The 26387-nt window shown below is 43.9% G+C and overlaps 1 protein-coding gene across 2 annotated transcripts; it reads right to left on the reverse strand.

Moving 5' to 3' along the window:
* Nucleotides 1-126: 126 nt before the first annotated feature.
* On the reverse strand, nucleotides 127-25207 carry c1qtnf4 (C1q and TNF related 4). Of its 2 annotated transcripts, XM_069725630.1 has the most exons (4): nucleotides 25108-25207; nucleotides 19855-20065; nucleotides 3404-3765; nucleotides 127-2279 (listed from the first exon to the last, which is right to left on the reverse strand). In XM_069725630.1, the coding sequence occupies exons 3-4, from the start codon at nucleotides 3758-3760 to the stop codon at nucleotides 1482-1484; spliced, it is 1155 nt and encodes a 384-aa protein (XP_069581731.1). In that variant the 5' UTR covers nucleotides 3761-3765; nucleotides 19855-20065; nucleotides 25108-25207; the 3' UTR covers nucleotides 127-1481. The 2 variants fall into 2 exon arrangements, with proteins under 2 accessions (XP_069581731.1, XP_069581730.1); XM_069725629.1 differs by lacking the exon at nucleotides 19855-20065.
* Nucleotides 25208-26387: the final 1180 nt, after the last annotated feature.

Here is a 26387-nt window from a genome sequence, read left to right on the forward strand (position 1 = left end):
CCGGAGGGGAGCGGAGAGGACATTCGCATTTCAATCCCCCCCGCCGCCGCGGCCGTTACCCGAAAGACGGGACTTCACAAAAATACGCTTGATCGAATCGGAAAATGAGATTCCCTCCCTGGAAACCAGTCGGACGGGTTACCCAGTCTGCACACTTTGAGGCTTCACCTGCCTCTACGGACCTACGGAGGAAACAGGGACTGTTGTTGTTGTTGTTGTTGTTTTTTAACTCGCAAACAGAAACACAAAGAGTCCTTTTGACGAGGATAACAAAATACGCACTGAAAGGAATATTTCACTCCCCAAAAAGATGAACGTGATTATCGACGTCCGCCGGAGGAGTTCGTCCTCGTCGCTTCGTCTGCAGCTCAAATAAAAAGGCAGAAAACGTCGTTACGTTCCGAGAAACGTACGTTTACGCAACTAGGACGCGAAAAACATTGTCGTTTTTAATACTTCGCCGCCACGTTTCAGAGAGAAATATTGCGCTGGTTACTTTTAAAATCAACTATTTACGTACAAAATATATCGTACTTCACTTCAAACCCACCGGAGGTGATTTAAAGAAAAACGTGCAACACGCTGACAAATTAAGAGCTTCAATTAACATTATTTCCTATTTTTAAGCAGTTTTAACACTTAAATCATCAATAACATGCTACAATTTATTTGTAGACATATATATATATATATATATATATGTGTTTATTCATTAATATTTATTTAATTTATGAACAACTTTAACTTATTTCGACGCCCAAAAGTGGAGAAAAAAAAAGCTCTTATAATATAAAATATATCCCCTAAAAAAATGACAAATATTATAAAATAATAAACACTTCAAAGTGCTGTCATCTACTTTTAATGACATTTTAGTGAATCGTGAATCATTTATTGAAAGTTTATTTCCTGGTTGAGTCATAAATTATAGTGTTAATATATTATTTTTAATAATGCACGGTATTATTAATAATGTGATAATACACTTTAACGCACATTTAAATTTCATGTACTTTCGCCGCAAATGTTCCGACTTGCAGTGTTTCGATCTGAATATTTCCTGCACAAATCACCGAAATTTAGTTTTGACTTTTTATCAAACGTTTTAGCCGCGGTTCACAATCCGGTTTCTTCTTCTTCTTCTTCTTCCCACCGGAGCGCCGACATCAGATTTGATAAAACGCCACCGATTTTTGTTTTTGTTTTTGAGCTGCAGGAAGAGACGTCGGTTACGACGGCCGACTCCTTTCGGCGGCGGTGCCAACTTCTCCGGCGAAAGGTCGGACCGACGCGGAAGGCGAGCGGCGGAATATCGACTTTTTTCGTTTTTCGTTACGGAGTGAAATATTCACGTTTGAGCGCTGATGAATGAAGTCGTCTCCCGGGAAGCCGTTTCGCTGAAAGATTTTCCTTTTAAGTCACAAGGTCCCCGTTGAATTCCTCCCACATTGTTCAGTCCCGCCGCCGCCGTGTCGCGGCCGCTAGGGCTTCTTGTCTGCGTATGATTGGCTGGCGGCGGCGGCGGCGGCGGCGGGGAAGTCGGGGTAAACCAGGAAGCCGGTGAAGGTGATGTACTTGGCGTGGTTGCTGTAGGCGCCGAACCCGTCCCTCTGGTGGGAGTAGAGCCAGACGGTGTCGCCGGGCTTCAGCGACATCATCAGGCTCTGGCTCTGCAGCGCCTTCTCGCCCTGGCTGTCGTCGTAGATCATCGCCTGCACCTCCAGCCGGTTCTTCATCAGCTTGACGGACAGCGTCTTCTGCGGCAGCTTGCCCACGTTGAAGGAGAAGTAGTAGGCGCCGGGCACGCGGCAGGTGAACACGCCCTCCGTCACGTTGAAGTCCTCGCCGATGTTGACGAACGCCGTGTCGAAGCCGACGGGCCGGTGCTGCGGCATGCCCGCCTGGTCCACCCCCACGATGCTCTGGGTGCGCCCCACCGAGAAGGCCGATCTCTGGTCGTCCTCTTCCTCGTCCTCGTCCTCGTCCTCGTCTTCCTCCTCCGCGCGTCGCGCCTCCTTCGCCTCCGCCGCGTCCCTCGCTCCGAACCCGACGTGCTCCGTTGCCCGGTTACCGTCCTGCGGGGGCTGCTGGGAGCCGTGGGCCGGGTGGGGGCGGTCGTGCGTCGCCTGGTAGCCGTAGGTGTCCGGGTAGACGAGGTAGCCGTTGAAGGTGGTGTAGTGTCCCGTGTTGCTGTAGAGGGCGTAGCGAGGGTCGCCGTGGAGACGCAGCCAGACGGTGTCGCCGAACTCCAGCTGCAGCATGACGCTCTGGCTCTGCACCTGAGGACGGGAGGGCGCGCTTCATTACACCGGAGAGTCACGCCGACACCAAAACACACCGGAGAACCAGCTATGACATCATAAAAGATCCTGAGACAAAACTTGGACCGCAGAGTGGACGTAAACGTGTTCGTAGCTTCCGGGTCTGAAAAACGAGGCCGATGCAGAAGCGCCTGAAGCTGCAATACCACCGAGGGCCACTAGAGGTCGGCTCAAAAAAAGCCTACATTGACTCCCATTCAACTTCTCTCATGAAATGAATTAGTTAATACATTTTTTTCCATCAGTTATCTTTGTGTTTTTAGTTAAAGTCACTCCTTCTTCTTAGTTTTCTGGAGGTCCATCTGAAAATAATCCCTCATTCATTAGAAAAGAAGATTCAAGAAGACCTGTTTTTGGGGGGCGTGTCTGTTTGATTGACCACCGTTCGCTCCGCCCCCGAGCTCGTCTAAATATGGTCACTTCCTGCTCCTAGCCGATGGCGCCGGACAAAAATCCAAACCGGTGGCCTCATTGTTGGCCGTTCAGAAACCAATTTACGGCAACGCAAAGACGCGAATGTCTTTTGCGTTGACTGGATTTTTGCGAGTTGAAAATGTTTACCTTGAACGGCCGTACTCGCGCAAGTAAAGCAAGGCTGAAAATGTCTCAACGTCTGTTTAGTCTCGACACACAAGTTCTGCTGTTATCGGCTGAGGTCGCCGGTCGAGACAAAATGACTCCACGCCTCCGTCTCCGGTTCTGTCGGAGGTTTCTTCACGCTAAAAGGGAGTTTTTTTCTTCCCGCTGTCGCTCATTTGGTAATTGTTGAATCGTCGGCCTCCTTTCTATAATCTTAAATTCTTTCGTAAGGAATTTACCACGTTAAGTGCACAAAAATATAATGTGTGATTTTGCCGCTACATATAAAAAAAAGCTGAAATGAATTGAATTGGAAAAGATCGGTATCTCATGAAAGAAGTCGATGCCTTTTGAATGGGGGTTTTCTTTATTAAAGCCAGCCCCTAGTGGCCCTCAGTGGTATTGCACTTTTTAGGGCTTCTTTAGCCTCGCTAATCTTGGGACTTTTTTTTTTTTTTGTCAGCACGATAACGCAGTCAGGAAACACCCAAACTCGACCGCACCTTGCGCTCCTCTCCGGCGTTCTCCTCGTACACGATGGCCTGCACCTCGTTGCGGTTCTTCATCAGCATCACGGAGAGGTCCTTGTGCGGGAACTTCCCCACCGTGAAGGAGAAGTAGTACGCTCCGGGGATGCGGCAGCGGAACAGACCGGCCTTGGCGTCGAAATCCCCGCCGATGTTGACGTACACGGCGTCGAAGGTGACGGTCATCTTGGGCCCGCCCTCCATGCTGTTGGTGCGCGCCACCGAGAAAGCCGAGCGCAACTCCGCGTCGTCCGGCAGGCGGGCGAAACCCGACGCGCCGCCGGCGTGGCTCAGCCACAGCAGGCCGATCAGCGCGCTCGCCGGGAGCAGCATCGTATCTGTGGAGGAAAAAAGAAAAAGAAATACGTTTCGTTACAGCAGGTGAAACTTTTAAAAGTTTTTGCCGACTCGTTAAGTTCCACGTTTTGAGAAGATGCTGATTGGATCATCTGGCAAAAACCGCAACCAATCAGGGACAGAGGAAGTTAGTATTCGTAATAAATTACACTGTTTCATTCACATGTTTCATTCATGAGAGAAGTTGAATGGGAGTCTATGGAGGCTTTTTTGGAGCTGGCCTCTAGTGGCCCTCGGTGGTATTGCAGCTTTAAGGCACTTCAGCCTTTACCTTATTTTTCAGAGCCCGAACACTTTAATAAACAGTCCGTGTTCTCGCACTGCAGCGACGGGTGGAAATGAGGTTAATAAGTGCACTCGGTCTGAACCAGATAAACGTGCCATAAAACCAAAACAAATAACTAGAAGAGGATAAAAAAAAAGGGCGAAGGATAATCGGTCTCATTTTTCAGACCCGGAAGCTACGTCCACTTCTAATATCTAGTGGATGGGTCAGGACCCAGAAAAGAAAAGATTTAGTGTAAAATCACATCACAACACCAAAACAAAAGACCTCATCTGAGCAAACATCTGGGCATCACTAAACAAACCAAGCTTCACCTCTGGAGCGAAAAACACGGAGTTTAGATGTAAAACATTAAAACTACGTACATAAAACAGACGATATCACACACGGCCCTAAAATAATGGAGCGAGCAAACATTTGCACATCAGAAACAACACAAAATAGACTTCAATAAATGTTCCCGAACAATAAAATCACACACACACACACACACACACACACACACACACACACACACACACACACACACACACACACACACACACACACACACACACACTCAAACACACATGTGCTCCCTGAGCTGTTTGACTCATTCAAGCACATCGCTCTCAGCAGAGGAGGTATTAAATGTCTTTTATTAGCGGAGACAAGCGATGTCATCGTCTCATTGTTGCGCTCCAGTGAACCAACAGGAAGAAGCAGACGACGCAGCAGGTGCAGCCGTCAACAACAACAACAACAGGACACGGCTCGTCGTGTACGGAGCAGCGACCCGGAGGAGGAGATGGACGTGGAGCTAATCTGCTTCATCAGAAGACAAGATAAAAATGAACGTTCACCTCTTTAGTCTGGGACAGGTGTTCAGATGTAGTTCCCCCCTCCTCCTCCCCTCTCCCCCCCCACACACTTCCATCTTTGCTGTAGTTTGGAGCAGGAAGTGACCATATTTGGACGAGCTGGGGGCGGAGCCAGCGGTGGATCTGACTCTATCTGATCGGAAACCTGACGATACTACGTCCTGCCCACCGATAGCTGTAACCTGACTGCACCACAGACCTGTCAATCAAACAGACACGCCCCCAAAAACAGGTCTTCTTGAATCTTCTTTTCTAATGAATGAGGGATTATTTTCAGATGGACCTCCAGAAAACTAAGAAGAAGGAGTGACTTTAGCTAACAACACCGAGATAACTGATGGACACATTTTATTCACTTTGGATTTGATGAGAGAAGTTGAATGGGAGTCTATGGAGCCGGAGGCTTTTTGGAGCCGACCTCTAGTGGCACTCGCTGGTATTGCAGCTGAAGACACTTCTGCGTCGACCTTATTTTTCAGAATCTACGTCCGCTCTGTGATTCAAACCCACTTCACGTGTGCTGTTATCCCCGTTTTTAAAAGACCTCTCTTGTCTACGTCTCCGTGATGGTCAGAAAACATTTCATTTCTCACATCGTCCAACTGCTTTCGTACGAGTTCACTTCTTTTCACAATTACATTTATTCATAAATTTATTAAAAAATTAATTTATTTCAAACCAATGTGTCATTTCATTGATGAAAAGTTCTTTAGATACCCCAAATCCATTTTTTTCCCCTTACAGCCATTAATATAATACAATATGTCAAATAGGAAATAAATAACCTACAGCTCCATGGTTAAAAAGGAAATGAATTAATAAATAGGTTAAAACTATAAATGTAAAAAGTGCTATAAAAAAAAAACTTGTGAAAGAGGTGAAAAGATTAATAAAAAAAAAGTTTCAAACCGTTTATAACTCTGCAGATACAACCTGTGAGGATTCAGGCTCTCGATGATCAGGGATCTACTGGTTGAGCCTTTTGAACAGATGACGCAGGTCATTGATTAGTCACGCCTCCGGACTCCGGAAGGAGAGCTCGCGGCTCGTCGCTCAACCAGCTGTCAGAAGAAGAAGCACGTGCAAAGGCTTTGATGTTTTCCCCCATTTCCAGGTATGAAACGAGTGTTTATGCTCTTGAACTGTGGAAAATGTTTGCTTGGAGTTGTTTTGTGTGTGTTTTCATAACATACTGACCGGATGTTTGGTGTTATTGAAGCATTATTATTTTTTTTGTAATTTTTTTTTTTTTTTTTACCTCTTTTAATTGAATATGTATTTTAATGGTGTTAAGGACACACACAGGATGAGGTTGCTAACGTGTGTGTGTGGTTCACTAATATGTTTGTGTGTGATTAATTACTAATCTGTGTGTTTATCTCCTAACATCTTAAAATCCCTTTTAAATGAACACAAAAACATCCAATCAAGGCCAAAACAAATTGAAAAAGCTGTTCTTGAATAATTTGCAGTAAATGTATTAATTCGGCTTCTTCTGAAAGGTTTCACTTTTCTTTCTTCCCCCCAAATGTGAGGCTCACTTTATTTTTGTATGTTTAGAAGCACTGAAGTGAAAGAGTTTTTAAAAAATAATTTCCACAAACGCATTCCTGCAGCTGACTCCAGCTGAAGTTATGAAGCTGTAAAACCCGACGGGAGCGCAGCGTGAAGCCTGACCTCGTCCAAGATCAAACGCGATAACAATGGCACGGAAAAAAAAGAAGAATATTTTACACACGATTTATTTCAGCCTTTTCATCTTCTGGCGTTTCCGCTTTTTTATTTTGTGTCTTGACTGCTGGAACGTTCGTACAGTCACAGTTTTGGTCGAAATAATAGTTGATTAGTTCGGAGTGATTTTTTTCAGATGGTATTTCTGCTTGAAATATTTAAAGAGGACGCTCGGTACACTTTATTGTTTATTATCTGGGTCCTTTTGTCGTATTTCGGGCAAGCTGGGTTTTGCAAGTTCTGTAGAAAAATGCTTCTGCCATCATTCAAAAGTCCAGTATTTATTTATTTTTTTATAATTCGGCTTTGTCCTCCTCTCCCGCCCTCCAATGTTCTTTTAAAATTGTGGTATCGAAATTCATATCGAGAATCGTGGCTTTTAGGTTGTATTCGTATTGACTATCAACATTTTTGGTATCCAGGGGATGAAATCACATTTTTTTAGGGCGACTTGAAGGCCAGTCACAATTTTTTTGAAATGTTCCATACCGGTAACGATACCTTGACTTTTGATACTGGTTCTTGAACGCTACTTTTCATGCAGTTTAGAGGGGGGAGAGTGTAACTCAGGAGATTTGTATTTTTTTTATTTTCAGATGTCCCCTGACGTGATTTTTTTTTTTTTTTTTATCTATGCGGGCAGGTCGTCCAAGTAGCGGCTTCTTATGAGAAATGCTGGATTGACTCACTGTTTCAGATGAGATTTACTCCTTTTCAAAACACAGCAAAAGTTACATGTTTAAAAAAATCAGAAGAAGAAAGAAACAGTCATAATATTTTAGACAAAATACATTTTTGACTTGATGAACGGCGCTACATGAAATCTCAATGGATTATTAGGGTTATTGCATTTCAAAGCACAATTTCTACGGGACTGAGTATCGTTGAAAATGTTCTGTACCTTTTCCTGAACGATACTTTTTATGTTTGACTTTTTATACCAATTTTATGAAATCCACTTTTAAAGTCAGAATTTTTACAATACTGTGTAAATGTTCAGTTTTCATGCAGTTTAGAGGGGGAGAGTGTAACTCAGATGTTTTTTATTTTTTATTTTCAGATGTCCCTGAAACGTCTCACACGGAAGCTACCGCTCGATGCTACAGTTTACCGATTGTTCCCTAAACGCCTCGCGTGCTATCAGTACACGTCAGAGGCTAGTTGACTGGTTAAAATAAGGCGTTGATAATTTAAGATTTAGCTAAAATGAAACTGATTTTATTTTAATCACCATGATGCATTCCCTTACCGAGGTATGCCTTATCTGGATGCAGACACGGTAGGCGATGTTCATATAAAACGATAAAGTGTCGATAAAAAATACCTTTATTCCGCTCAAACCAACATTTTTCGTTTCGGCGAGGACGCAGTGAACGCAGCACGACGCACAACCTCATTCGTTCTCTGGAACGAGAGCGAACTGGAATCTACGCAGGTTAACTGGCATTTAAATGGAAAAAAAAATAAAAAATACAACTTTCCCATTATTTTTATTTAGTCAGAAAAACAAAAAATGCAGTTTGAAACCTTGCTGGCGATGTGTCGGTGTTGCCTTCAGGAACACTTTGGCAGAAGAAAACACGTCAGACTGTTTTTCTCCAGCGGAGAGATGTAATGTTTGTCTCATTATTTGACTATAAATGAATCACTACTCATCGTGTCAAGTTTAGCTTCTGACAGCCTCGGCAGTCTGTCATGTCTGATGTGTTGTTTACTTCTGCTGCGTTGCCTTCACTGTGCATCTGTTTTTTTGTCCTTTTTTTAAATTTTATTTTTTTCTCGTTGCGACGTATCACCGCAGAGGGCCTCGAAGTTATTTACCGAGGAGACTAAACGTTCCTCTTTGTATGTTTATACTAAATCGACCTCTTTAAATGGAAACTAATTATAGCGGTTAATTGAACTTAAGGCACCGAAGCACGACTGATGTTTTTTTGTCTGATGTACTCGTCCCGCCTGCAAGCACGGGAGGAGGGAAAAAAACCCAACCTCTGCGGTACCAGCTCGCTGCAGATATTATCATTTTTCCTTTATGAATCATTCGATGCTTCTTTTTTCTTCTTTTTTTTAACCGTAGCCTTAAAAAACAGAAAAGCTCTAATACTTCGACAACGCTTCCGCTCGACTCGCTCTCATAACGGCAAGCTGGCGCCGAGAAGTGGCGTTTTGTTTGTCTGTGTAATGGCAGCAGTTAAAAAAAAAAAAAAAATCTTTTTCGAAACCAGGCGTGTTGATATGATCGAAAACCCTCCGCGGAGAGTTTGCGACGCTTCAGGTTCAAACGGCAACGGAAGAACAGATCAAACAAAACCTGGAACATAATGAGCACCCGGGGGAGCGACGGCACCGAGAGCAACCGAGCAGACTACAAGAAACCGGGAAGCACATTTATTTCGGTCCGTGCTAAAAGTAAACCACGACTATAATGCTTATTTTTTTTTTTTTTCTGAGGATTTGGACTAATTAGCCACATCCATGCGTCCCACATCAGAATTCAAACCGTTATTTCTTCTTTACGCTTCATTTTCATTTTGAACCGACTTTACTATATTGTCTTTGGCACGTGTCGCTACGCGGTTATCGAGTGAAGTATTTTGCGTAACAAACGAATTTACAATCCACATTATAGAGTTGAGTTTATTGTTCACGTTAAGCAGGTGTAATTGTTTTAGTTGACCATAATAGCACAAAATAAATAAATAAACCAGGTACCGAAGTTTGGTACCAAACGACCAAGAATTTATCAATAACGGAGCAACAGAGCAATAACAGTTTGGTACCTGGTAGCGATCATGATTTTTGAATATTCAAAAAGTCTTTAAAATCCCCCCCCAAAAAATCTAATTGTCCTTCCTCATTTCCACAGTTTTTTTCTGGCGCCTTGTCGTAGCGCACTACTCTCGTCAGAAGGGGGCGGTAACGCACCTCAAAGCTGTCTGGCAGCTAAACACATTTCTACTTTTGCAGATAAAACTGTGTCGTTGTGAGATTAGACGTAAACGGGAGAAACGCGCAAAGACGACTAAAGCTCTGAATAACGGTCGAATAGTTCGAAGGGAATATTGAGAAGTATTTTTATTAGTCCGCTTTGAATTTATCATCAGCAGTACGGTTGACTCAACTTTTGGCGAAACGATCCGAAGCTCTTGTCGACGTGACGGACCGTCACCGTTTGAAACGGGGTTTGTAATCCCGTTTTTTGACTCTGAAAAAGTCGAGTATTTAAAAAAAAAAAAAAAATGGACGTATTTCTTTTTTTTTTAGGTTGACCTTCATGCATGACTTTGAAAGTGTCCCAACTCCTCTAGCTCCCATCTAAATGTATAATTCAGGTTAAAAACTTCACCGCGTTTCAGCGTGGGGGCGTCAAACGTCCTCAACTCCTTTTAAAAAAGACATTTTTTTTGTATCTCCTCGCTATCAAATTAAGCCGGCGGCATTAAATCGGCAGCATCGTACTCCATCGCTCTCCCTCTCAGGTTCTCCCCGACATCCGTCCCGGACTCTAAAAATAGGAGGGAGGAGAGAAAGAAAGAAAGAAAAAGGGCCGATGGTTTCCACCTTCCCCGGAGACGGATCAATAACTGATGATTGAGACGGACGAGGGAAAAAAGAAAAGGAAAGGAGGAGGAGGAGGGAGAGGAGGGAGAGGAGGAAGAGGAGGGAGAGGAGGGAGAGGAGGGAGAGGAGGGAGAGGAAATGGAAGACGAAGAAAGAAAAGTAGTAGAGAGAGAAAGATGAAGAGAGATTCCTGGGAGAGGATTTTTATATAGAAAAGGATGTGGGATGTTGTTTGGCTCTGATTCCTGTGTGTGTGTGTGTGTGTGTGTGTGTGTGTGTGTGTGTGTGTGTGTGCGCGTGTGTGTGTGTGTGTGTGTGTGTGTGTGTGTGTGTGTGTGTGTGTGTGTGTGTGTGTGGCCTATATAAGTTTGTCCTGTGGGTGGTGACGTGTGTTTTTGTCGTCCTCGTGTGTGTATACTGATTAAAGGTGTATTTTATTGTTTTGTTATCAGTTTACACGCGTAAATGGTGTTTATGTTTGTTGTGTGAAATGTGTGTTTCCTGCTCGTGTACGAGCACAGTGTGTGTGTGTGTGTGTGTGTGTGTGTGTGTGTTAGAAATTCAAGAGTACATTGTTTTCTTATTAAAGATAAGTAATCTTGTGATGCGATAAATACACTTTCACGGTAACTGGCTTTGATTCACGGAGAGGTTTTTTTTTTGTATTTATTTTTTTTCCAGCGTATTCATTAAAAACAATTTAATGAATACGCTGTTTTCAGGAAGAAAAACAAGATTTAGTGTTGCAGCGGTGGCGGTATCGGCAGGTTTTCCGCTCGAGCTGATTGGTCACAATTTAATTGGATCTACGCCAAGTAGGATGGAAGGATTCTCTACGGAGGGGGTCCAGACCCGTATATTCACGGTGTGAAGCCGGGTCGGGTTTTGCACCAGGCAGCGTGACCAGTTTTAAACTCACCTTTTGTCTTTACACTCAAGTTTTAATTGAATCTTTTTTTTGTTTGTTTTTTAATCGCTTGGTCAGCAAGAATATTAGATTACAAAGTGTAGAAAACTGAGAATACCTGGATTATGTGTCAAATGATGAGTCATCAGAAAATCTAAATTCCCGTTGCTCACTGAATGTCTGAATTGTTTCAGCATCTTTAAATTCTGAATGAATTAACGTCCTATTTGTTTTGTTTTTTTTAGGTGCGAGCTGAAATTAAAGAGACATTTTGAGATTTTGATATCATTTTATGATGGAGCAGTTTATAATTGGTGCCATATATTAAGATCTGCTATTTCCACTTTTTAAAAAAAATTTAATTTAATTTTTTTTTAAAGTTTTTCAGTATCGAAACTTAATAGTTTAATATTTCAGACACACTCTGGGCTGATTGCACGTCATGTCACCGGCCATCTTTTTCCACCTCAATAAATCTTCACTCCTAACAGGAATAAATACAGAGAAAAAAAACAAAAGGCCTGCGTTTAAAAAAACAAAACAACGGATATTAAATCTTAAACTGCGGGCGACACTGCAGCCACATTTTAATTGCTTATACGGAGCTACACAACCTGAAATATGAGCCTTTTGTACTAATGCTAATGATTATTTCTGAAGCGACTACATTATTCTAGTATTCAGAAAAACCTTTTTATAATTTTTTTTGGTTTGAAATGAACAAATTTCGCGCGTTGACGGCGTGTTTTGTGTCTCTAATAAGGTGTGTGTATTCAGCGCTTTGCTGGTGTATGCATGACGGGGCTTTTGTGTGTGTGTGTGTGTGTGTGTGTGTGTGTGTGTGTGTGTGTGTGTGTGTGTGTGTGTGTGAATCTCTCTTCCATGCTGGGCCATCTGCTCAAGGTGATAACAAACACATTAGCCCCTCAAACTGAAGCAAAACAAGCTCTCTCCAGCTCTCAGCGGCCGCCCGACGATTTACCAGTTTCTGTTACCTTTAAGTCTGCTTTGAGAAGCCGTTAATGCGTTTTCACATTTTCCTCCCGCTGCCGATGTCGTCGTCTGAAATGTCACGGGAGTCCGTTTAAGCCTCGACCGCCGACTCCCGAAGTCATCTGCAGTCTGTGATTGGAGTTCAGGGGCCGATTAATGCTGAACACACTGACTTCATTGATGGTTCAGTAAACTCTGCTGCTTTGTCCTTTTTTATTAGATTTTTTATCCTCCTTTAGCTTTTTGTTTCGGTTTTACGGCACGTTCATCCGTTTCAGACCGAGTGCATTTATTAACCTCATTTCCACCCGTCGCTGCAGTGCGAGAACATAAACTGTTTATAAAAGTGTTCGTAGCTTCCGGGTCTGAAAAATGAGGCCGATGCGGAAAGCGCCTTAAGCTGCAATACCAGCGAGTGCCACTAGAGGTCGGCTCTTCCTGCTCCAAACGAGCAAAGATGGCGCCGGACGGAAAAAAAACAAAACAAAGGTGCACACAATAAGAAAACAAATTCTAAATACGTATAAAATAAAAATATATTTTTTAGAAAAAGTAAGACTTTCAAGAATAAATACACACAAACTATACCCGAAAAAAAATAATTAATACCTCCACACGTTAGTGAAGGTAGAAGTCTTACTTTTAAACAGGTTTACCATCCAGTGCTCTAATTTTGTGTCCGTGGAGAACCAGGAAAATGTATTGGACCCTAAACATAGCTGAATCATCGCTCCTTAAAAATGCACCGGTTCACTTTCTATCGCCGGCTCCTTCGGTCAAGGGAAAAGGAAATCGGTTGTTGGGCGTAGCCGTTTCAGTGTCATCGTGAACAACAATCTCTCTCTACTGTGTTATTTGTACCCACCCCTCCTCCTCCACCCCTCCTCCTCCACCCTCATCCTCCTCTTCCTCTGCTATTAGATCAAAGCCACACAGAGAACTATTGTTGCATTGTAGATGCGAACACGACCGCCTGCCTGCACCGACGCCGAAATAACAAAGAAACACTCATCACACATATTTGTACGCTTACACACACACACACACACACACACACACACACACACACACACACACACACACACACACACACACACACACACACACACACACACACACACACACACATTAAGCCAGAGATTGTTTTTTCTGCTCCTTCATTTCCACACAGATAACTCAGCTGGGTTTAAAAGGAATATACGGATGAAAAGGTTGATAGAAATGTCCGTTACTGGGGAGCTTAAAAAGAGGAGACACTTAGCCTAGCTTAGCATAAATACAGGTACAGCTGGTGTGAAAATGTAAAAAAACAAAAATACAAATTTGTGGTTTTATTTTGGTGAGTTAAGTGCCACAACTTTTCCCCTTCACGAGGTGCGGTGGAAAGCCTCAGAGGGTCCCAGTAGAACTCGGTGTTGACGGGCTAAACAGATAATTTAGCTAAAAAACGGCCAAAAACGCTATCTATCAAAACACGTTGCTAAAACAAAGTTAAGCTCCAGTTAACAACCAGTTTATTACGCTATCACCCACAAACAGCTTAAAATAAATAAAAACCGAGCTTAACTCCTTCATTCATAAATCCAGAACAGAAACGTGGTTCATTTCTGGTGTTCAGAGCAGCGAGCGTCTGAATAATCAGAATCCTGTCCGTCTGTCCGGAGCTCAAATAACACGAACCCACGGCAGAAGTCTCCATTTCAAATGTCCACGTTTTCCTCTGCTGTCAAAGGATGAAACATCTTTTTGCGTAATGAGTTTCGGACAAACATCTATTGTGCAGCTCAAGGCGCCCCCCCCCCCTCCCCTCTCATCCTCACAACAACAACAACAGGGCGGTGATGGAGCCAGCTGATTCCTCCTCTCCGACTGCCACTTTTGCTGGAACTGCAGCAGAAAAATCCTTGAGAGCAGGTTTCAAATGTGCAGCCGAGAGGAGAGACGGGAAAATAACAGAGCTGTCGACTCGTCGTCTGAAGCGCCGTCGATTCTCAACGAATAAGCGGCAATTTTTTACGATGCCGGAGGCCGTCGGAAACAGATATCGTGCTTATGTCTGATTATAGTTTTCTCGTGTATTAATGTCACCGACGAAGCGGTCGCTGCAGATTAAAGCCCCCAAAAAAACAAAAAAACAATCCGTCGTCACGTCAGTTATTTCTGTGACGATGTCACCACATTTTTTTTTCTTTCCTGAATTCTGCAGCGTTCAGAAAGAAACGAGGACAGTGATGGAAACAATCCCGTCACTAACGAGCTGTTAGGCCTCAAAAAGCTGTGTTTTTGAAGGCGTGTCTGTTTGATTGACAGGCCTGTGGTGCGGTCAGGTTTCTCCGGGCTTCGTTAACGGCAGTTAAAGAGCCGTACGTTTCCCTCAGGAGTCGGTAGAGACCAAAAACAGAGCTAAAAGAGGGGATTATTGGATAAATAAATACATTATAATTACAATCATGTTCCAAGCTCAATTTCAGCAGGTTTGCCGTATCAAGTTGAAAGGTGATATGTCATTTTTATGCTGCCCCTGCTGGCAGGTTTAAAAAAAAAAAAGAAAAAGAAAAGAGATTCTATGTTGTTCTTGAAATTTGCGCGACATTTAAAGTTGTCGACTCGGCACCGCCACATATTTCATATCAGAGTACAGAAGAGATGAAAAGAGTCTTCACTGTGCTTCCTCTCAACCTTGCTCCTCCTCCCCACGGGTTCGTGATAATGTCCTTATTTTTTGTATTTATTTTTCTCTTCTGACCTCGATCCGTATCACAGTTAAACCGACATGGTTGTGATAGCAACAGTAACGGGAGACGGGTGGGGGGGAAAATGGATTTCTCCCTGTATGATTGTCGAACACGGGTACGAAATGGTGACTGATAAATGTTTTGGCTTCAAACTCTACGAATGTGTTCGAAGTTGTTGGCAGGAGTTAGAAAAATGCAAAGAATTATTTTTGAAAAGTGGACGAAATCTACTCGTCTCGTGCCGCTACGACGTTTGAACTTTCAGTTTTTAAATGGGAGAGTCTTGACAACTACTGGATGGATTGTCATGAAATTTGGTGTAAATATTCACGTCACCCAGAGGATGAACCCCTACTGACTTTGCGCGTCCCCCTGCGTCCTCTCTAGCGCCACCAACGGGTCAAAGTTGGTCAAATGTGTCTACATCTCCAACATGGATTGGCTTATATTTTTCATACACGCCGTCACGGTTACCAGAAGATGGGTGCAGCTAGAGCACTTTACTTGGAGGTAAAACTGAAAGTGTTAACTCTAATAAATGCTGACCAAAGCTGTTTTATAAAAGTCAGTTCACCATCTTTTTCCTTCCAGTTGAGTGGAGCTGTCCTGTGTTTTTTTGTGTTTTTTTGTTTTTAAAAGACAATCTGACTGATAGGAATGATGGCCAAAGACATCAAGTCCTGTTAAATCCTTAATTGCATTCATAAAAAATAAAAAACGTGCCACAGTTCAGCTTTAATTCACTTAAACCATCATTATTTACCTTCAGGTTCAGTTGAATGTAAGACGCACATATTTAAAGAACCTTCCCAGCAGACTTCAGTGCCCTTTCACATCTATCGAGAGCAGCCACTTTCAAAGGGAATAAAAATCAATACGTGTTTTACTCGGCTTCTTTCAGCGGTGCTCGACGACCGATCCCAGGTAACAAAAAAAACAAACTCCCAGGGCTCGTTAGAAAGAGCGCAAAAACACCCATCTCGTCCCATCTGCCTCCTCCAATCAATCTAGCGATAAAAATGATCTTTTTTTTTACAAAAAGAAACGCAGCACGCGAAGGTTTTCTGTGAGGATCTGTTTCTCCCGTGAAAGGCTGCAGGTCGCCGACTGATGTTCTGACGCAGTCGGACTCCGACCCCGCTGGGAGGGTCGAAATCAAAGCTCGGGCTTCTGACGGACGAGGGACACGAAAGGTTCACACCTCCGACTGGGAGTCGATATCAAAACGACCACTCGGACCGAAATCAAAGTGCTCGCGATTATGTCCATTATCGAGGACGTTGCCGGAGGGGGGCGGAGGGGGAGGGAGGACGGGGGAAGAAATTAGAAGACGATCCCGAGTCATTACGCTCTTTGAGTGTCGATGTCGAGGAACGTCTCCAGAGTAGATCACCGCTGACTTCCGGTACTGCACACCTCGTGGAGTCAGACAAGGAAAAACAAAACCAGAGGAGCCCGAGGGTTTTTGTTTCGGCCGAAAGAGAAAACTGACAGCAAGCACCTGGAGCTAAAACATCATTTGTGGCCCTGAATGGTTTTTTTTTCTTATTTCACACTACCAGGTGTTGAGATTTCTATCAGAGACCTTCTGTAGAACAAAAACAGCAGTTGTAACATTTTATCTGGGACAAACCGCAAAAGAAAAAAGGAGGGATTAAGATGTTGGCTCTTTCATCGTCCTTAAAAATAGATGTGGGAGATGATGAGTAGGATTTCAGTCAGTGACCTTGTTTTTTTTTGTGGAAGAAATCGCAGGCGGTTTCCGTTTTCTGTTCAAACGTTGCGTCGATCCAGACGACGCGGAGACGTTTCAGACGCCGTCGGTGTGTCGCTCCACCGAGACCATCAGGGAGTTGAGTCAGCGTGGCTGGCTGCGCTCACAGCTTCAGTCATGCTGTTCAAGGCATCCGTTCATTTAGGAACCAAATTATTACTGTAATCCAAGTTTACACAATTACAGCAAGTTTTATTGTTACGGAAACAAACGGTGTTGTAGGTTTTTCATCTGAATAACAGATATCATTTTATTTATGCAAATTCACACTAATGCGTAACTCACTTTTTGCTAAGCGCTATTTTGGAGCAGGACGTGACCATATTTGGACCAACCGGGGAGGAGGGAACGGTGGATCTGATTCCATTTGATTGGGAACCCGAGGTACATTAAGCCCCGCCCACCTGTAAGCGGAAAACCTCATGGCACCGCAGGCCCTGTCAATCAAACAGACACGCCCCCCCCCAAATATACCTCATTTTGAGGCCTAGTATCGAATTAATAGCGGGAAAAATGATTGACTTGATGTTTAATGAGAGAAGTTGAATGGGAGTCTATGGAGGCTTTTTGGAGACAGCCCCTAGTGGCAACTCTGTAGTATTGCGGTTTAAGGCACTTCGGCGTCGGCCTAATTTAACGATAACTCGGATGTTTGAACATCGGGTGCCCATCCTATTTACCGTACATTATATGTAGGTTTTTCAGATGTTTCGCAGGAATTTCACGTTTACTTTGTGTATTAAAATCATTTTATATTTAAGTACTGCAGGTCATTATATTGTCATTATATCTCATTACATTTTAAATAAATATAAGCTCATCTTTGCATTTGAAATATATTCAAATGCATCGAATCATGGCTCTATAAACAGCTTTGGTATTTTGCTCACATTTCTCATACGAACAGCGGGTGGAGAACCTCAGTATTGGCGATCCACTAAAATAAACCACTTCATTCTCCCGTTCTTTCTCAATATTGGATCTTTTTTCCACTTCTGCGTTCGGCTTTATTTATTTTTTTTACATTTCTTTTTCTATTTGAGGTCTGACACCACCCTCCACTGCTTCTCCTCCTCCTCCTCCTCCTCCCTTTTCTTGGTGCACAAAGGGGGTGAGGGAGGGGGTGAGGAGAAGAGCCAGGGGCGGCTAATAAGCAACCCCTACCCCCACCTCACGGCTACAAGCCTGAAGGAGCGACCTGGTCACTCGGGACGGATATCAAAGGCAGCGGAGGGGGCTGTTATCTGGAGGTGCAGCGACAGACCCCCTGCTGCTGCTCGGCCCTCTTCCTCCCTCCATCCTTCCTCATCCTCAACACTTGTCACCGTTGCTGTCAGCTGCCCGCTCAACTGTAGACGCCTGGAGGGAGGCGGGGAGCGGGGGTTGGGGGGGGTGGACCGGATGCATGGAAGGGGGATGGAAAGTAAAAAAACAACAACAACAAAAAAGCCTCTTTGAGGTGTAAGCCGGGCCTTGTCAGCCGAAAAGCAAAAAAAAAACCGGGAAGAGATCCATTTCTGTGAACTCCAATCCGTCCTGTTAAAACATCTTTTTCTTCCTGCCGCAGTTTTGAGTACAAATAAAAACGTGGAGCAGAAACACTCGCTGCTCTGTTCAATCCCGTCGCTCCAGCCGCCGCGACCGCCGAGAAACGGAAAGACAAGAAGTGACACGCCGAGACCGTCGCCGCTGACAACAACCTGGCGTCTTGTCAGAGGAGACGTGACGGGGTTTCCATCCCACCGCCGTCGGCCGCCTCGGCTCATTACGTGATTTAAAAAAAAAAAAAAATTTAAGTACCAAATACACAAATTTACGTCGTGTTAAAGGAAACTGGTTTGGGATGAAAAAAATAAATAAAAAAATGGTCCCCATGATTTAAAAATAGGCGTTAGTGAGGTGGCGATGGGAAGGAAAAGTGCGAGGACATGTGGTGGGTGGAGAGTCACGCTATCGAAAATACACGGGGCTTAAAACAGAAATGGTGTGACGTCTCTGTGAATTTATTTTACAAAATATTCACAGAACCAAAAAAAAGGGCGACAAAGATGAGAAAGTGGAGAAATTAACAGAAAGGCGTTAAAACACAAACTGAAGTTAACATCGTGAACGAGGTCATTTTACTGGGAAGTTCACTACCTGCACTTTGAAAACTCATATCTCTGTTATTATAGGGGCTGGTTATTCATGATACACCTGCTTCTTTTTCAGGACAGTCTCGGCTAGTTGAACCTTTCATCATTTTAATTTGATAATACTTAGAGATGTTTTATATTAGCTTTTATATTGAGGTAAAACAAGAAGTTGTCTTTCAATTTTGACACGTTTCTCACCATAAAATATTGTCAGCAGAGATGTTTTTTTTTTTACAAATGTATGTTTTTATAAATGTTTGTGGGACACTATGACTCGGCAATTTGAAAAGAAATATGCGCTTAGTGCAGGAAAAATAGCGTTTCTTGACTCGTTTTTTTTATTGTCTGGCTTTTTCTTGGTGGATAAAACAAAACAAAAAAAGTGAATTATTAACACGGAGATATTTCCAGCACAGCAGGGAAAGGTTTTTATGACCTGAAACATTAAGAGTCAAGTTTTTTTTTTTTTTCGAAATCAAAGAGTTTCTATTTTTAGAAGCGCAGGTTTAGTTTAACGCAGAAAGAAATCCATCCACTTATTTATGGGAACTCCATTTAATGCTTAAAATGAATCTGCTTCAATCAGTCATGCGGATTTTAATTCCGATCTGTACTTTTAGTTCAATTCGTTGTGCGAGCCAATTTTTTTTTTTTTTTTAAACTGCGTCTCCTTGACGATACAGCCGAGTAAATCAGAAGGTATTTCACTGCAGCGCTGCTGTTTGATTGACAGGCCGGTGGTGCAGTCAGGTTACGGCTATCGGCGGGCGGGACGTAGTATTTCCAATCGGACGAGTCGGATCAACCGCCCACTGCTGCTCTCGCTTCAGCCGGTTTGGTGGAGCTCAGCTATGTGAAAAAAACATGACAGTTCCCGAGAGTTACGCACTTTTAACTCTAAAGTTGCTCTCAGAGGGGAAAAAAAAGGTTTGAAACCCCCCGAAAAAAGGCTTTCATTTAAAGGGATGACAGTTTTCACTCAAATTCCACAATCTTCAACCTCGCGATGGCGCTAGATGACCCCCCCCCCCCCACCACCACCACCACCACCGTACTGAAAAAGACCTTTATGGTTAAAAAACACAAACCTGATGAAGTGAAACCGTCAGGTGGGTTCAGAGCTTTTATCCCATTAACTCCTTTCAAACCGATGGACGCAAATTGCTTCCGAATTCCCTCCCGCTCTTGGTTGAATTGCCCGGCGAGTATTGCTCTCAAACAGATGCGTGAGATTTCCCTCTGAAACTGCGCGGCCCGAGCTTTCCGACGATGTCAGCGCCTCGTCTGTAGGACAAACCGCTGCGGAGGAAATAAGACTTTAAAAGTTGCATCAAATCCGTGTGAATCGGTTATTTTCCAGCACTTTGCTGAGTCGTACTTTGTCTCACAAACAAGGTTCTTTTATTGTATTTGTAATTTGTATTTATTGTGTGCAGCTTTTATTACATTTTTTTCAAACTGTGTTTCCATGCTGCCGCGACGACAACATTTCCCCACTGATGGATTAATAAAGTCTTATCTTATCTTAAACCCTAAACTCAGACTCAGTTGGTCGTGTGAACCCCCCCTCCGAACAGCTGATCCGTCCGCCGGCTGTCACAACAACGACGGGATTTCTTGCACCGTCAAAGCGCCTCATGATTTCCACTTCTGTAATTAAGGAAGTCGCTCGAGTTTTCTTTCGTTTTTTTTTTCACTCGCATCTCTTTTCTTCGTGAGTATTAGCGTGTCCTCCTCTCACTTCACACTTCATCCTGCTTTTACACTATTCTAGGAAATAAAAATACTGCGGCTCATCATCGCTCATCGACCGTCGTTAGAGAATCACAATCCACTGGATCCTTTTTTTTTTCTTTCTTTCATTTGGGGCTTGAGAGAGAGTTTCTTTTTTTGGGAGTTTATTTAAGAGGACAGTTTTGTTTTTTTCTTGTGTTCGATCCCCAGGATGTTGCAGGAGACAGATTAGTGTAGCAACAGAGGGATTATCAGATGATGACACCGTTGTAACTCATCCTCTGCTGCAGTGCCGTCATGTTTCTCCGCTCGCAGTTTATTTTATTTTTTTCCGTAGCAGACACTTCGCGGTAATCCCAAAAAGTCCTCGAGTGGAAGTTAAAAATAACGCAGCTCTTTTTTTTTTCCTCGCTTCAGACGTCGTATTCGCGCCCGCCGCTCGGCGACGCTCTCGCCCGCAGGTCGTCGATAATCTCCCGTGATTGGTTTCATCCTGCTTTGTTGTTTTTTTTGGGCCGTGTGTGGGAAGCGCCATGCGCTCTCGAGATTGGCGAGCTGCGAGCGAACAGACCTCCACCTGCTTTTTGAATGTTTCTGCTCGCAGAGGAGTTGTTCAACACCGACTACAAGCTGCATTTCTTTTTGTGCAAATATCCCACATTGAGGTTTCATTTGGAGGCATACTGCAATCTTCCTGCTTCTGTTGGAGGTTTCTTCTGTTAAAAGAGAGTTTTTCCTTCTGTTGGAGGTTTCTTCTGTTAAAAGAGAGTTTTTCCTTCTGTTGGAGGTTTCTTCTGTTAAAAGAGAGTTTTTTCCTTCTGTTGGAGGTTTCTTCTGTTAAAAGAGAGTTTTTCCTTCTGTTGGAGGTTTCTTCTGTTAAAAGAGAGTTTTTCCTTCTGTTGGAGGTTTCTTCTGTTAAAAGAGAGTTTTTCCTTCTGTTGGAGGTTTCTTCTGTTAAAAGAGAGTTTTTCCTTCTGTTGGAGGTCTTCATGTTAAAAGAGAGTTTTTCCTTCGTGTTAAAAGAGAGTTTTTCCTTCTGTTGGAGGTTTCTTCTGTTAAAAGAGAGTTTTTCCTTCTGTTGGAGGTTTCTTCATGTTAAAAGAGAGTTTTTCCTTCTGTTGGAGGTTTCTTCTGTTAAAAGAGAGTTTTTCCTTCTGTTGGAGGTTTCTTGTGTTAAAAGAGAGTTTTTCCTTCTGTTGAAGGTTTCTTCATTTTAAAAGAGAGTTTTTCCTTCTGTTGGAGGTTTCTTCTGTTAAAAGAGAGTTTTTCCTTCTGTTGGAGGTTTCTTCATGTTAAAAGAGAGTTTTTCCTTCTGTTGGAGGTTTCTTCTGTTAAAAGAGAGTTTTTCCTTCTGTTGGAGGTTTCTTCGTGTTGAAAGAGAGTTTTTCCTTCTGTTGGAGGTTTCTTCTGCTAAAAGAGAGTTTTTCCTTCTGTTGGAGGTTTCTCCGTGTTAAAAGAGAGTTTTTCCTTCTGTTGGAGGTTTCTTCATGTTAAAAGAGAGTTTTTCCTTCTGTTGCAGGTTTCTTCTGCTAAAAGAGAGTTTTTCCTTCTGTTGGAGGTTTCTCCGTGTTAAAAGAGAGTTTTTCCTTCTGTTGGAGGTTTCTTCATGTTAAAAGAGAGTTTTTCCTTCTGTTGCAGGTTTCTTCTGCTAAAAGAGAGTTTTTCCTTCTGTTGGAGGTTTCTTCTGTTAAAAGAGAGTTTTTCCGTCTGTTGGAGGTTTCTTCTGTTAAAAGAGAGTTTTTCCGTCTGTTGGAGGTTTCTTCTGTAAAAAGAGAGTTTTTCCGTCTGTTGGAGGTTTCTTCATGTTAAAAGAGAGTTTTTCCTTCTGTTGGAAGTTTCTTTTGTTAAAAAGAGTTTTTTTCTTCCTTGAAGAGGAGTTTTCCCTCCTAGCATATGTAGGAATTGTTGAGTTGTTGTGTTTCTCTGTATAATATTGTATAGTTCTGCTGTAAAGACTTTAATGTGTTAAGTGCCATGAAATAACCTGTGTTGTAACTTGGCACTTCATAAATAAAATTGAATTGAATTGAATTACTACTGCAGCACCGGCCGGGTTTAAACGTCTAATGGAGGCCAGAGCAGCAGTGAGCCCCCCTCCCCCCCAGGTCTCCCCCCCCCCACCTCCTCCTCTCAGCTCCATTAAGATGACCCGAGGGGACGGTCAAGGACGACATCCAACACGAGGCTCCTGAGTTGAAACATTCCTTTTACAAAACGCGAACCGTTTGTCTTTGTCTTTTCTGCAGCTTGCAAGTATTTCAAAGATCAAACCGCCGCCGTCCCGCGACGACTCGGCGAAGGTCGTTCGTATAATTAGCTGCTCCCGCCTCACTCAGCGGGGGGGTCTCGCTGGTTGTGAAAAACCATGCGAGGCTTCAAGTCTGGTTGCAAAATGTGGAGATGAAATTTATGGTGTTTTACGTCCCTGAACCGAGTCGAGATTCGGTCATCGTCATTACATTTATTTAAAGAAATTATTGTTTACAACGGGCAGATCGGGATTTTCTAACGTTATCGTTGTTTCACGGTTGCGCCCTCCGGTGGAGTCCTCCGGTAACACGCCTTGTACGCCGTCAAGTATATGAACAAATAAGTTTCGTGGTTTGACAGGAAGTAGATCTCCGGCCTTCGATTCGAGACGCCTGCGGTCTTTTTCTAAGAGAATCTCGTTGCGCCTCATTGCTCGGTAGCGTCTATATTTGCGTAGTTGCACCGTTGCTACTGTCGTCACCTGTTTTACACCGAGACATCTGCAAGTGTGTGAAGGAGTGGCAGAAGAACAGGACTTTTTATTTATTTTTTTTTATTTTTTTTCTGACTCGAACCATATCCAGAAATAATTACGGCAGGAAATAGAAAAAAGTTTTGAAATTCACAGAAAACTGAACTGTAAATCGTAGGAAGAAATGCTACTTGGGATGAGAGGTACATTTTTTGTTTTGTTGCAATACCGCAAGTGACCACTTGGGAAAATGGGCAAAAAGGCTGATTTGGTGGGGGTGGGGGTGGAGGGTGGGGGGCTTCTCAAACTATCTTAATAGCTGAGGTCGTTGTACAGCAGCACGATCATTTGCGTTGACTTTCACGCAAAACAATTTCGAGTTCTATGAAGCGCCAGTTGAACCGGGATTCGACGCCTTTCCTCCACGAGCGAGCGTTTGTTGTTTATTTCTCTTTTAAGTTATCCAGTATAACAAAAACAAACAAACAAACAAACAGCGGTACATTCTCCGTGGACGCCGTGTTTTATTTACTACCGTTGTCATGGAAACCCCCTCACGACAGCCTGCATCGATCGCCTCCGACGACGCAACAAATATTTTAGAGGGTTTTTTTTGTTTTTCCCGATTTCTTCGCGATCGCCGTTTAAAAATCACGTTTTTCAAACTCGCAACTTTTTCAGAACAACAGAGGGGGTTTTGGCCACTTTTTATTTATTTATTTATTTTTTTACAAACCTCATAAACTCTCAGCCTCTTTTTGTTTGCTCTCGGCATCGAGAGATGCTTGCCAGCCTTTTCAGTAAAATAGGAGCAGAGGCAGCTGGATGCAGCCTCACACACACACACACACACACACACACACGCACACACACGCACACACACACACACACACACACACACGCACACACACACACGCACACACACAGGTGCTGTAAATAACACAACAAGCATATGCCCCTACTGTAATCTGCACACACACACACACACACACACACACACACACACACACACACACACACACACACACACACACACACACACACACACACACACACACACCGAGCAGGATGATCAATCTGTAGCCAGCCGGTGGGATTAAGATGCTGTGTGTCTGCAGACAAAAAAATAAATAAATAAATAAAAGAAAAGGAGTCAACCCCTCCTCGGTGTGGATCCGAAGATAAAGAGCGAGATCTCATCACCCCTCGGCCGTATTCACAGCTCTCCCGTCGCCGCGGTTATCTCCCGACGCCAGATAATCCCAACCGCACACAAAAGCAAGTGCATCATATCATGTATACTGCCGTGTACACACACACACACACACATACACACACACACACACACACACACACACACACACACACACACACACACACACACACACACACACACACACACTCTCTCTCTCTCCTCCCTCCGCTCCGGTTGTGAGGTATCTCTTGTTTCTGGAGATCAGGGCAGATAAATAATGCATCGCTTCGCTCAGACGCGGCACGACTGCTCAATGCACGCGGACACACGGAGCTCCACAGCATGCAAACACTTCAGGAAAAAATCAATCAATAAAAAGCATCCATTAATATTAGAGTTGGTCTCATCTGCGAAAAGAAAAAAAAACAACAAAAAAAACACATTCTGGACTTTAATAAATTGTTTAAAAAAAAAAAATGTTGACATGAAATCCCCTCCGGACACAACACGCCCCCCCCCCCCCCCCCCCCCCGCCGTCTTCCCGCGGCTGTTTACGCCGCGTGCCTCTACACTTCCCCAACTTCTCCGCTTTCGGCACCTGAACGTCGAAGCGTCGTCTCTCGGCTCGCGACAACAAAATAATCAAAGAAGAGGAAGATGAAGAGGAAGATGAAGAGGAAGATGTCTCACCTGTGTGTTGCGTGTGTGCGCGGACGGGATCTTTCTCCAGCGTGTGTGTGAAGCGCAGAGCTGAAACTTCTGTCTCACCAGCCGCTGTTGGTTGAACCTCCCCCCCCCCCCCCCTCTCTCTCTCTCTCTCTCTCTCCCTCCCACCCTCTCTCTCTCTCCTCTCTCTCTCTCCCTCCCACCCTCTCTCTCTCTCCCTCTCTCTCTCCCACCCTCCCTCCCTCTCTCTCTCCCACCCTCCTCGCTCTCCCCCCATCACTGTTTTTTTTGTGTTTTTTTTGGTTCCTCCCTCAACCTGCTGCTGATGTTGTCTTTGAAGCGGCATTAGGCGAACCCCCCCCCCCCGTCACCACACACACACACACGCACGCACGCACGCACACGCACACACACACTAAACGCATCTCTATATACGGTGTGTGTGCTGTGGAGGCTGCTATCTGATAAGGAGGTTTTCGAGGTGCAATGCGTACCACTGCAGTGGAGCTGCACTCACATATGATGCTCCGTTAACCTGCATCCTCCTCTGGGCGTGTGTGTGTGTGTGTGTGTGTGTGTGTGTGTGTGTGTGTGTGTGTGTGTGTGTGTGTGTGTGTGTGTGTGTGTGTGTGTGTGTGTGTGTGCGCGCACAGATAAATAGGAGGGGAGGCGCAGCTGTGCCATAATAACCCGCGGTGGGGATGGGGGAATGGGGGGGGGGGGTGTGCTTCGCTTATGTGTGCGCGACCTGCGCTGCCAACTTCCCTCCCTCCTGCTCGTTGTTGGGAATCGTTATCTCACCTCTGGGGGGGAGGGGGGGAGGGGGGGGGTTAAAAGAGAGAGAAGAATACGTGTAATGCTTTCAAATTGAAATTCATCCTACCCCCCCCCCCCCCCCCCCCCCAACCGTCTCCCTTTTATAATCTCATTCAAATTCTACAGTCTGTTGCTCACTCGTATTTAAATGAGCACTTGACTAAATCCCTCCTGTGCGTTTTGCTTTTCTTGGCCAGTGTTTGGCAGGGTGAGCCTCTGTTGCATCCCCTGCTTTTTTTTTTGTTGCTTTTTTTTCAGGACCCTCCTCTTTTTCTGTTTTTTTTTGTTTGTTTTTTTTTGTTGCTTTTTTTTGTTTTGTTTTGTTTTGTTTTGTTTAGCCAACCCTGCAGATATATAAATTAAAAGGAGGGGGCGGCCGTGAAGAGGCTAAACAAGATCTAATGTCCAGCAGCGCCGCTCCGACCGGGGCGGTAATGGAGGGCGAAGCCACTCAAAATAATCTAAAAGCCCTGACAGAAGCTTCTGTT

This window comes from Brachyistius frenatus, unplaced genomic scaffold (assembly GCF_029030835.1).
Source record: "Brachyistius frenatus isolate BFR_SWC_R1_liver_20210118 unplaced genomic scaffold, ASM2903083v1 Contig_435, whole genome shotgun sequence".
Classification (NCBI taxonomy): Eukaryota; Metazoa; Chordata; class Actinopteri; family Embiotocidae; genus Brachyistius; species Brachyistius frenatus.

Bases quoted from the DNA above. Each gene is read 5' to 3' on its own strand.
- c1qtnf4 (XM_069725629.1), bottom strand. From the start codon at position 3,760: ATGCTGCTCCCGGCGAGCGCGCTGATCGGCCTGCTGTGGCTGAGCCAC. The intron at 2,280-3,403 runs GTGCGGTCGAGT...TCCCGTCCTCAG, and splicing joins ACGCCGGAGAGGAGCGCAAG to GTGCAGAGCCAGAGCGTCAT.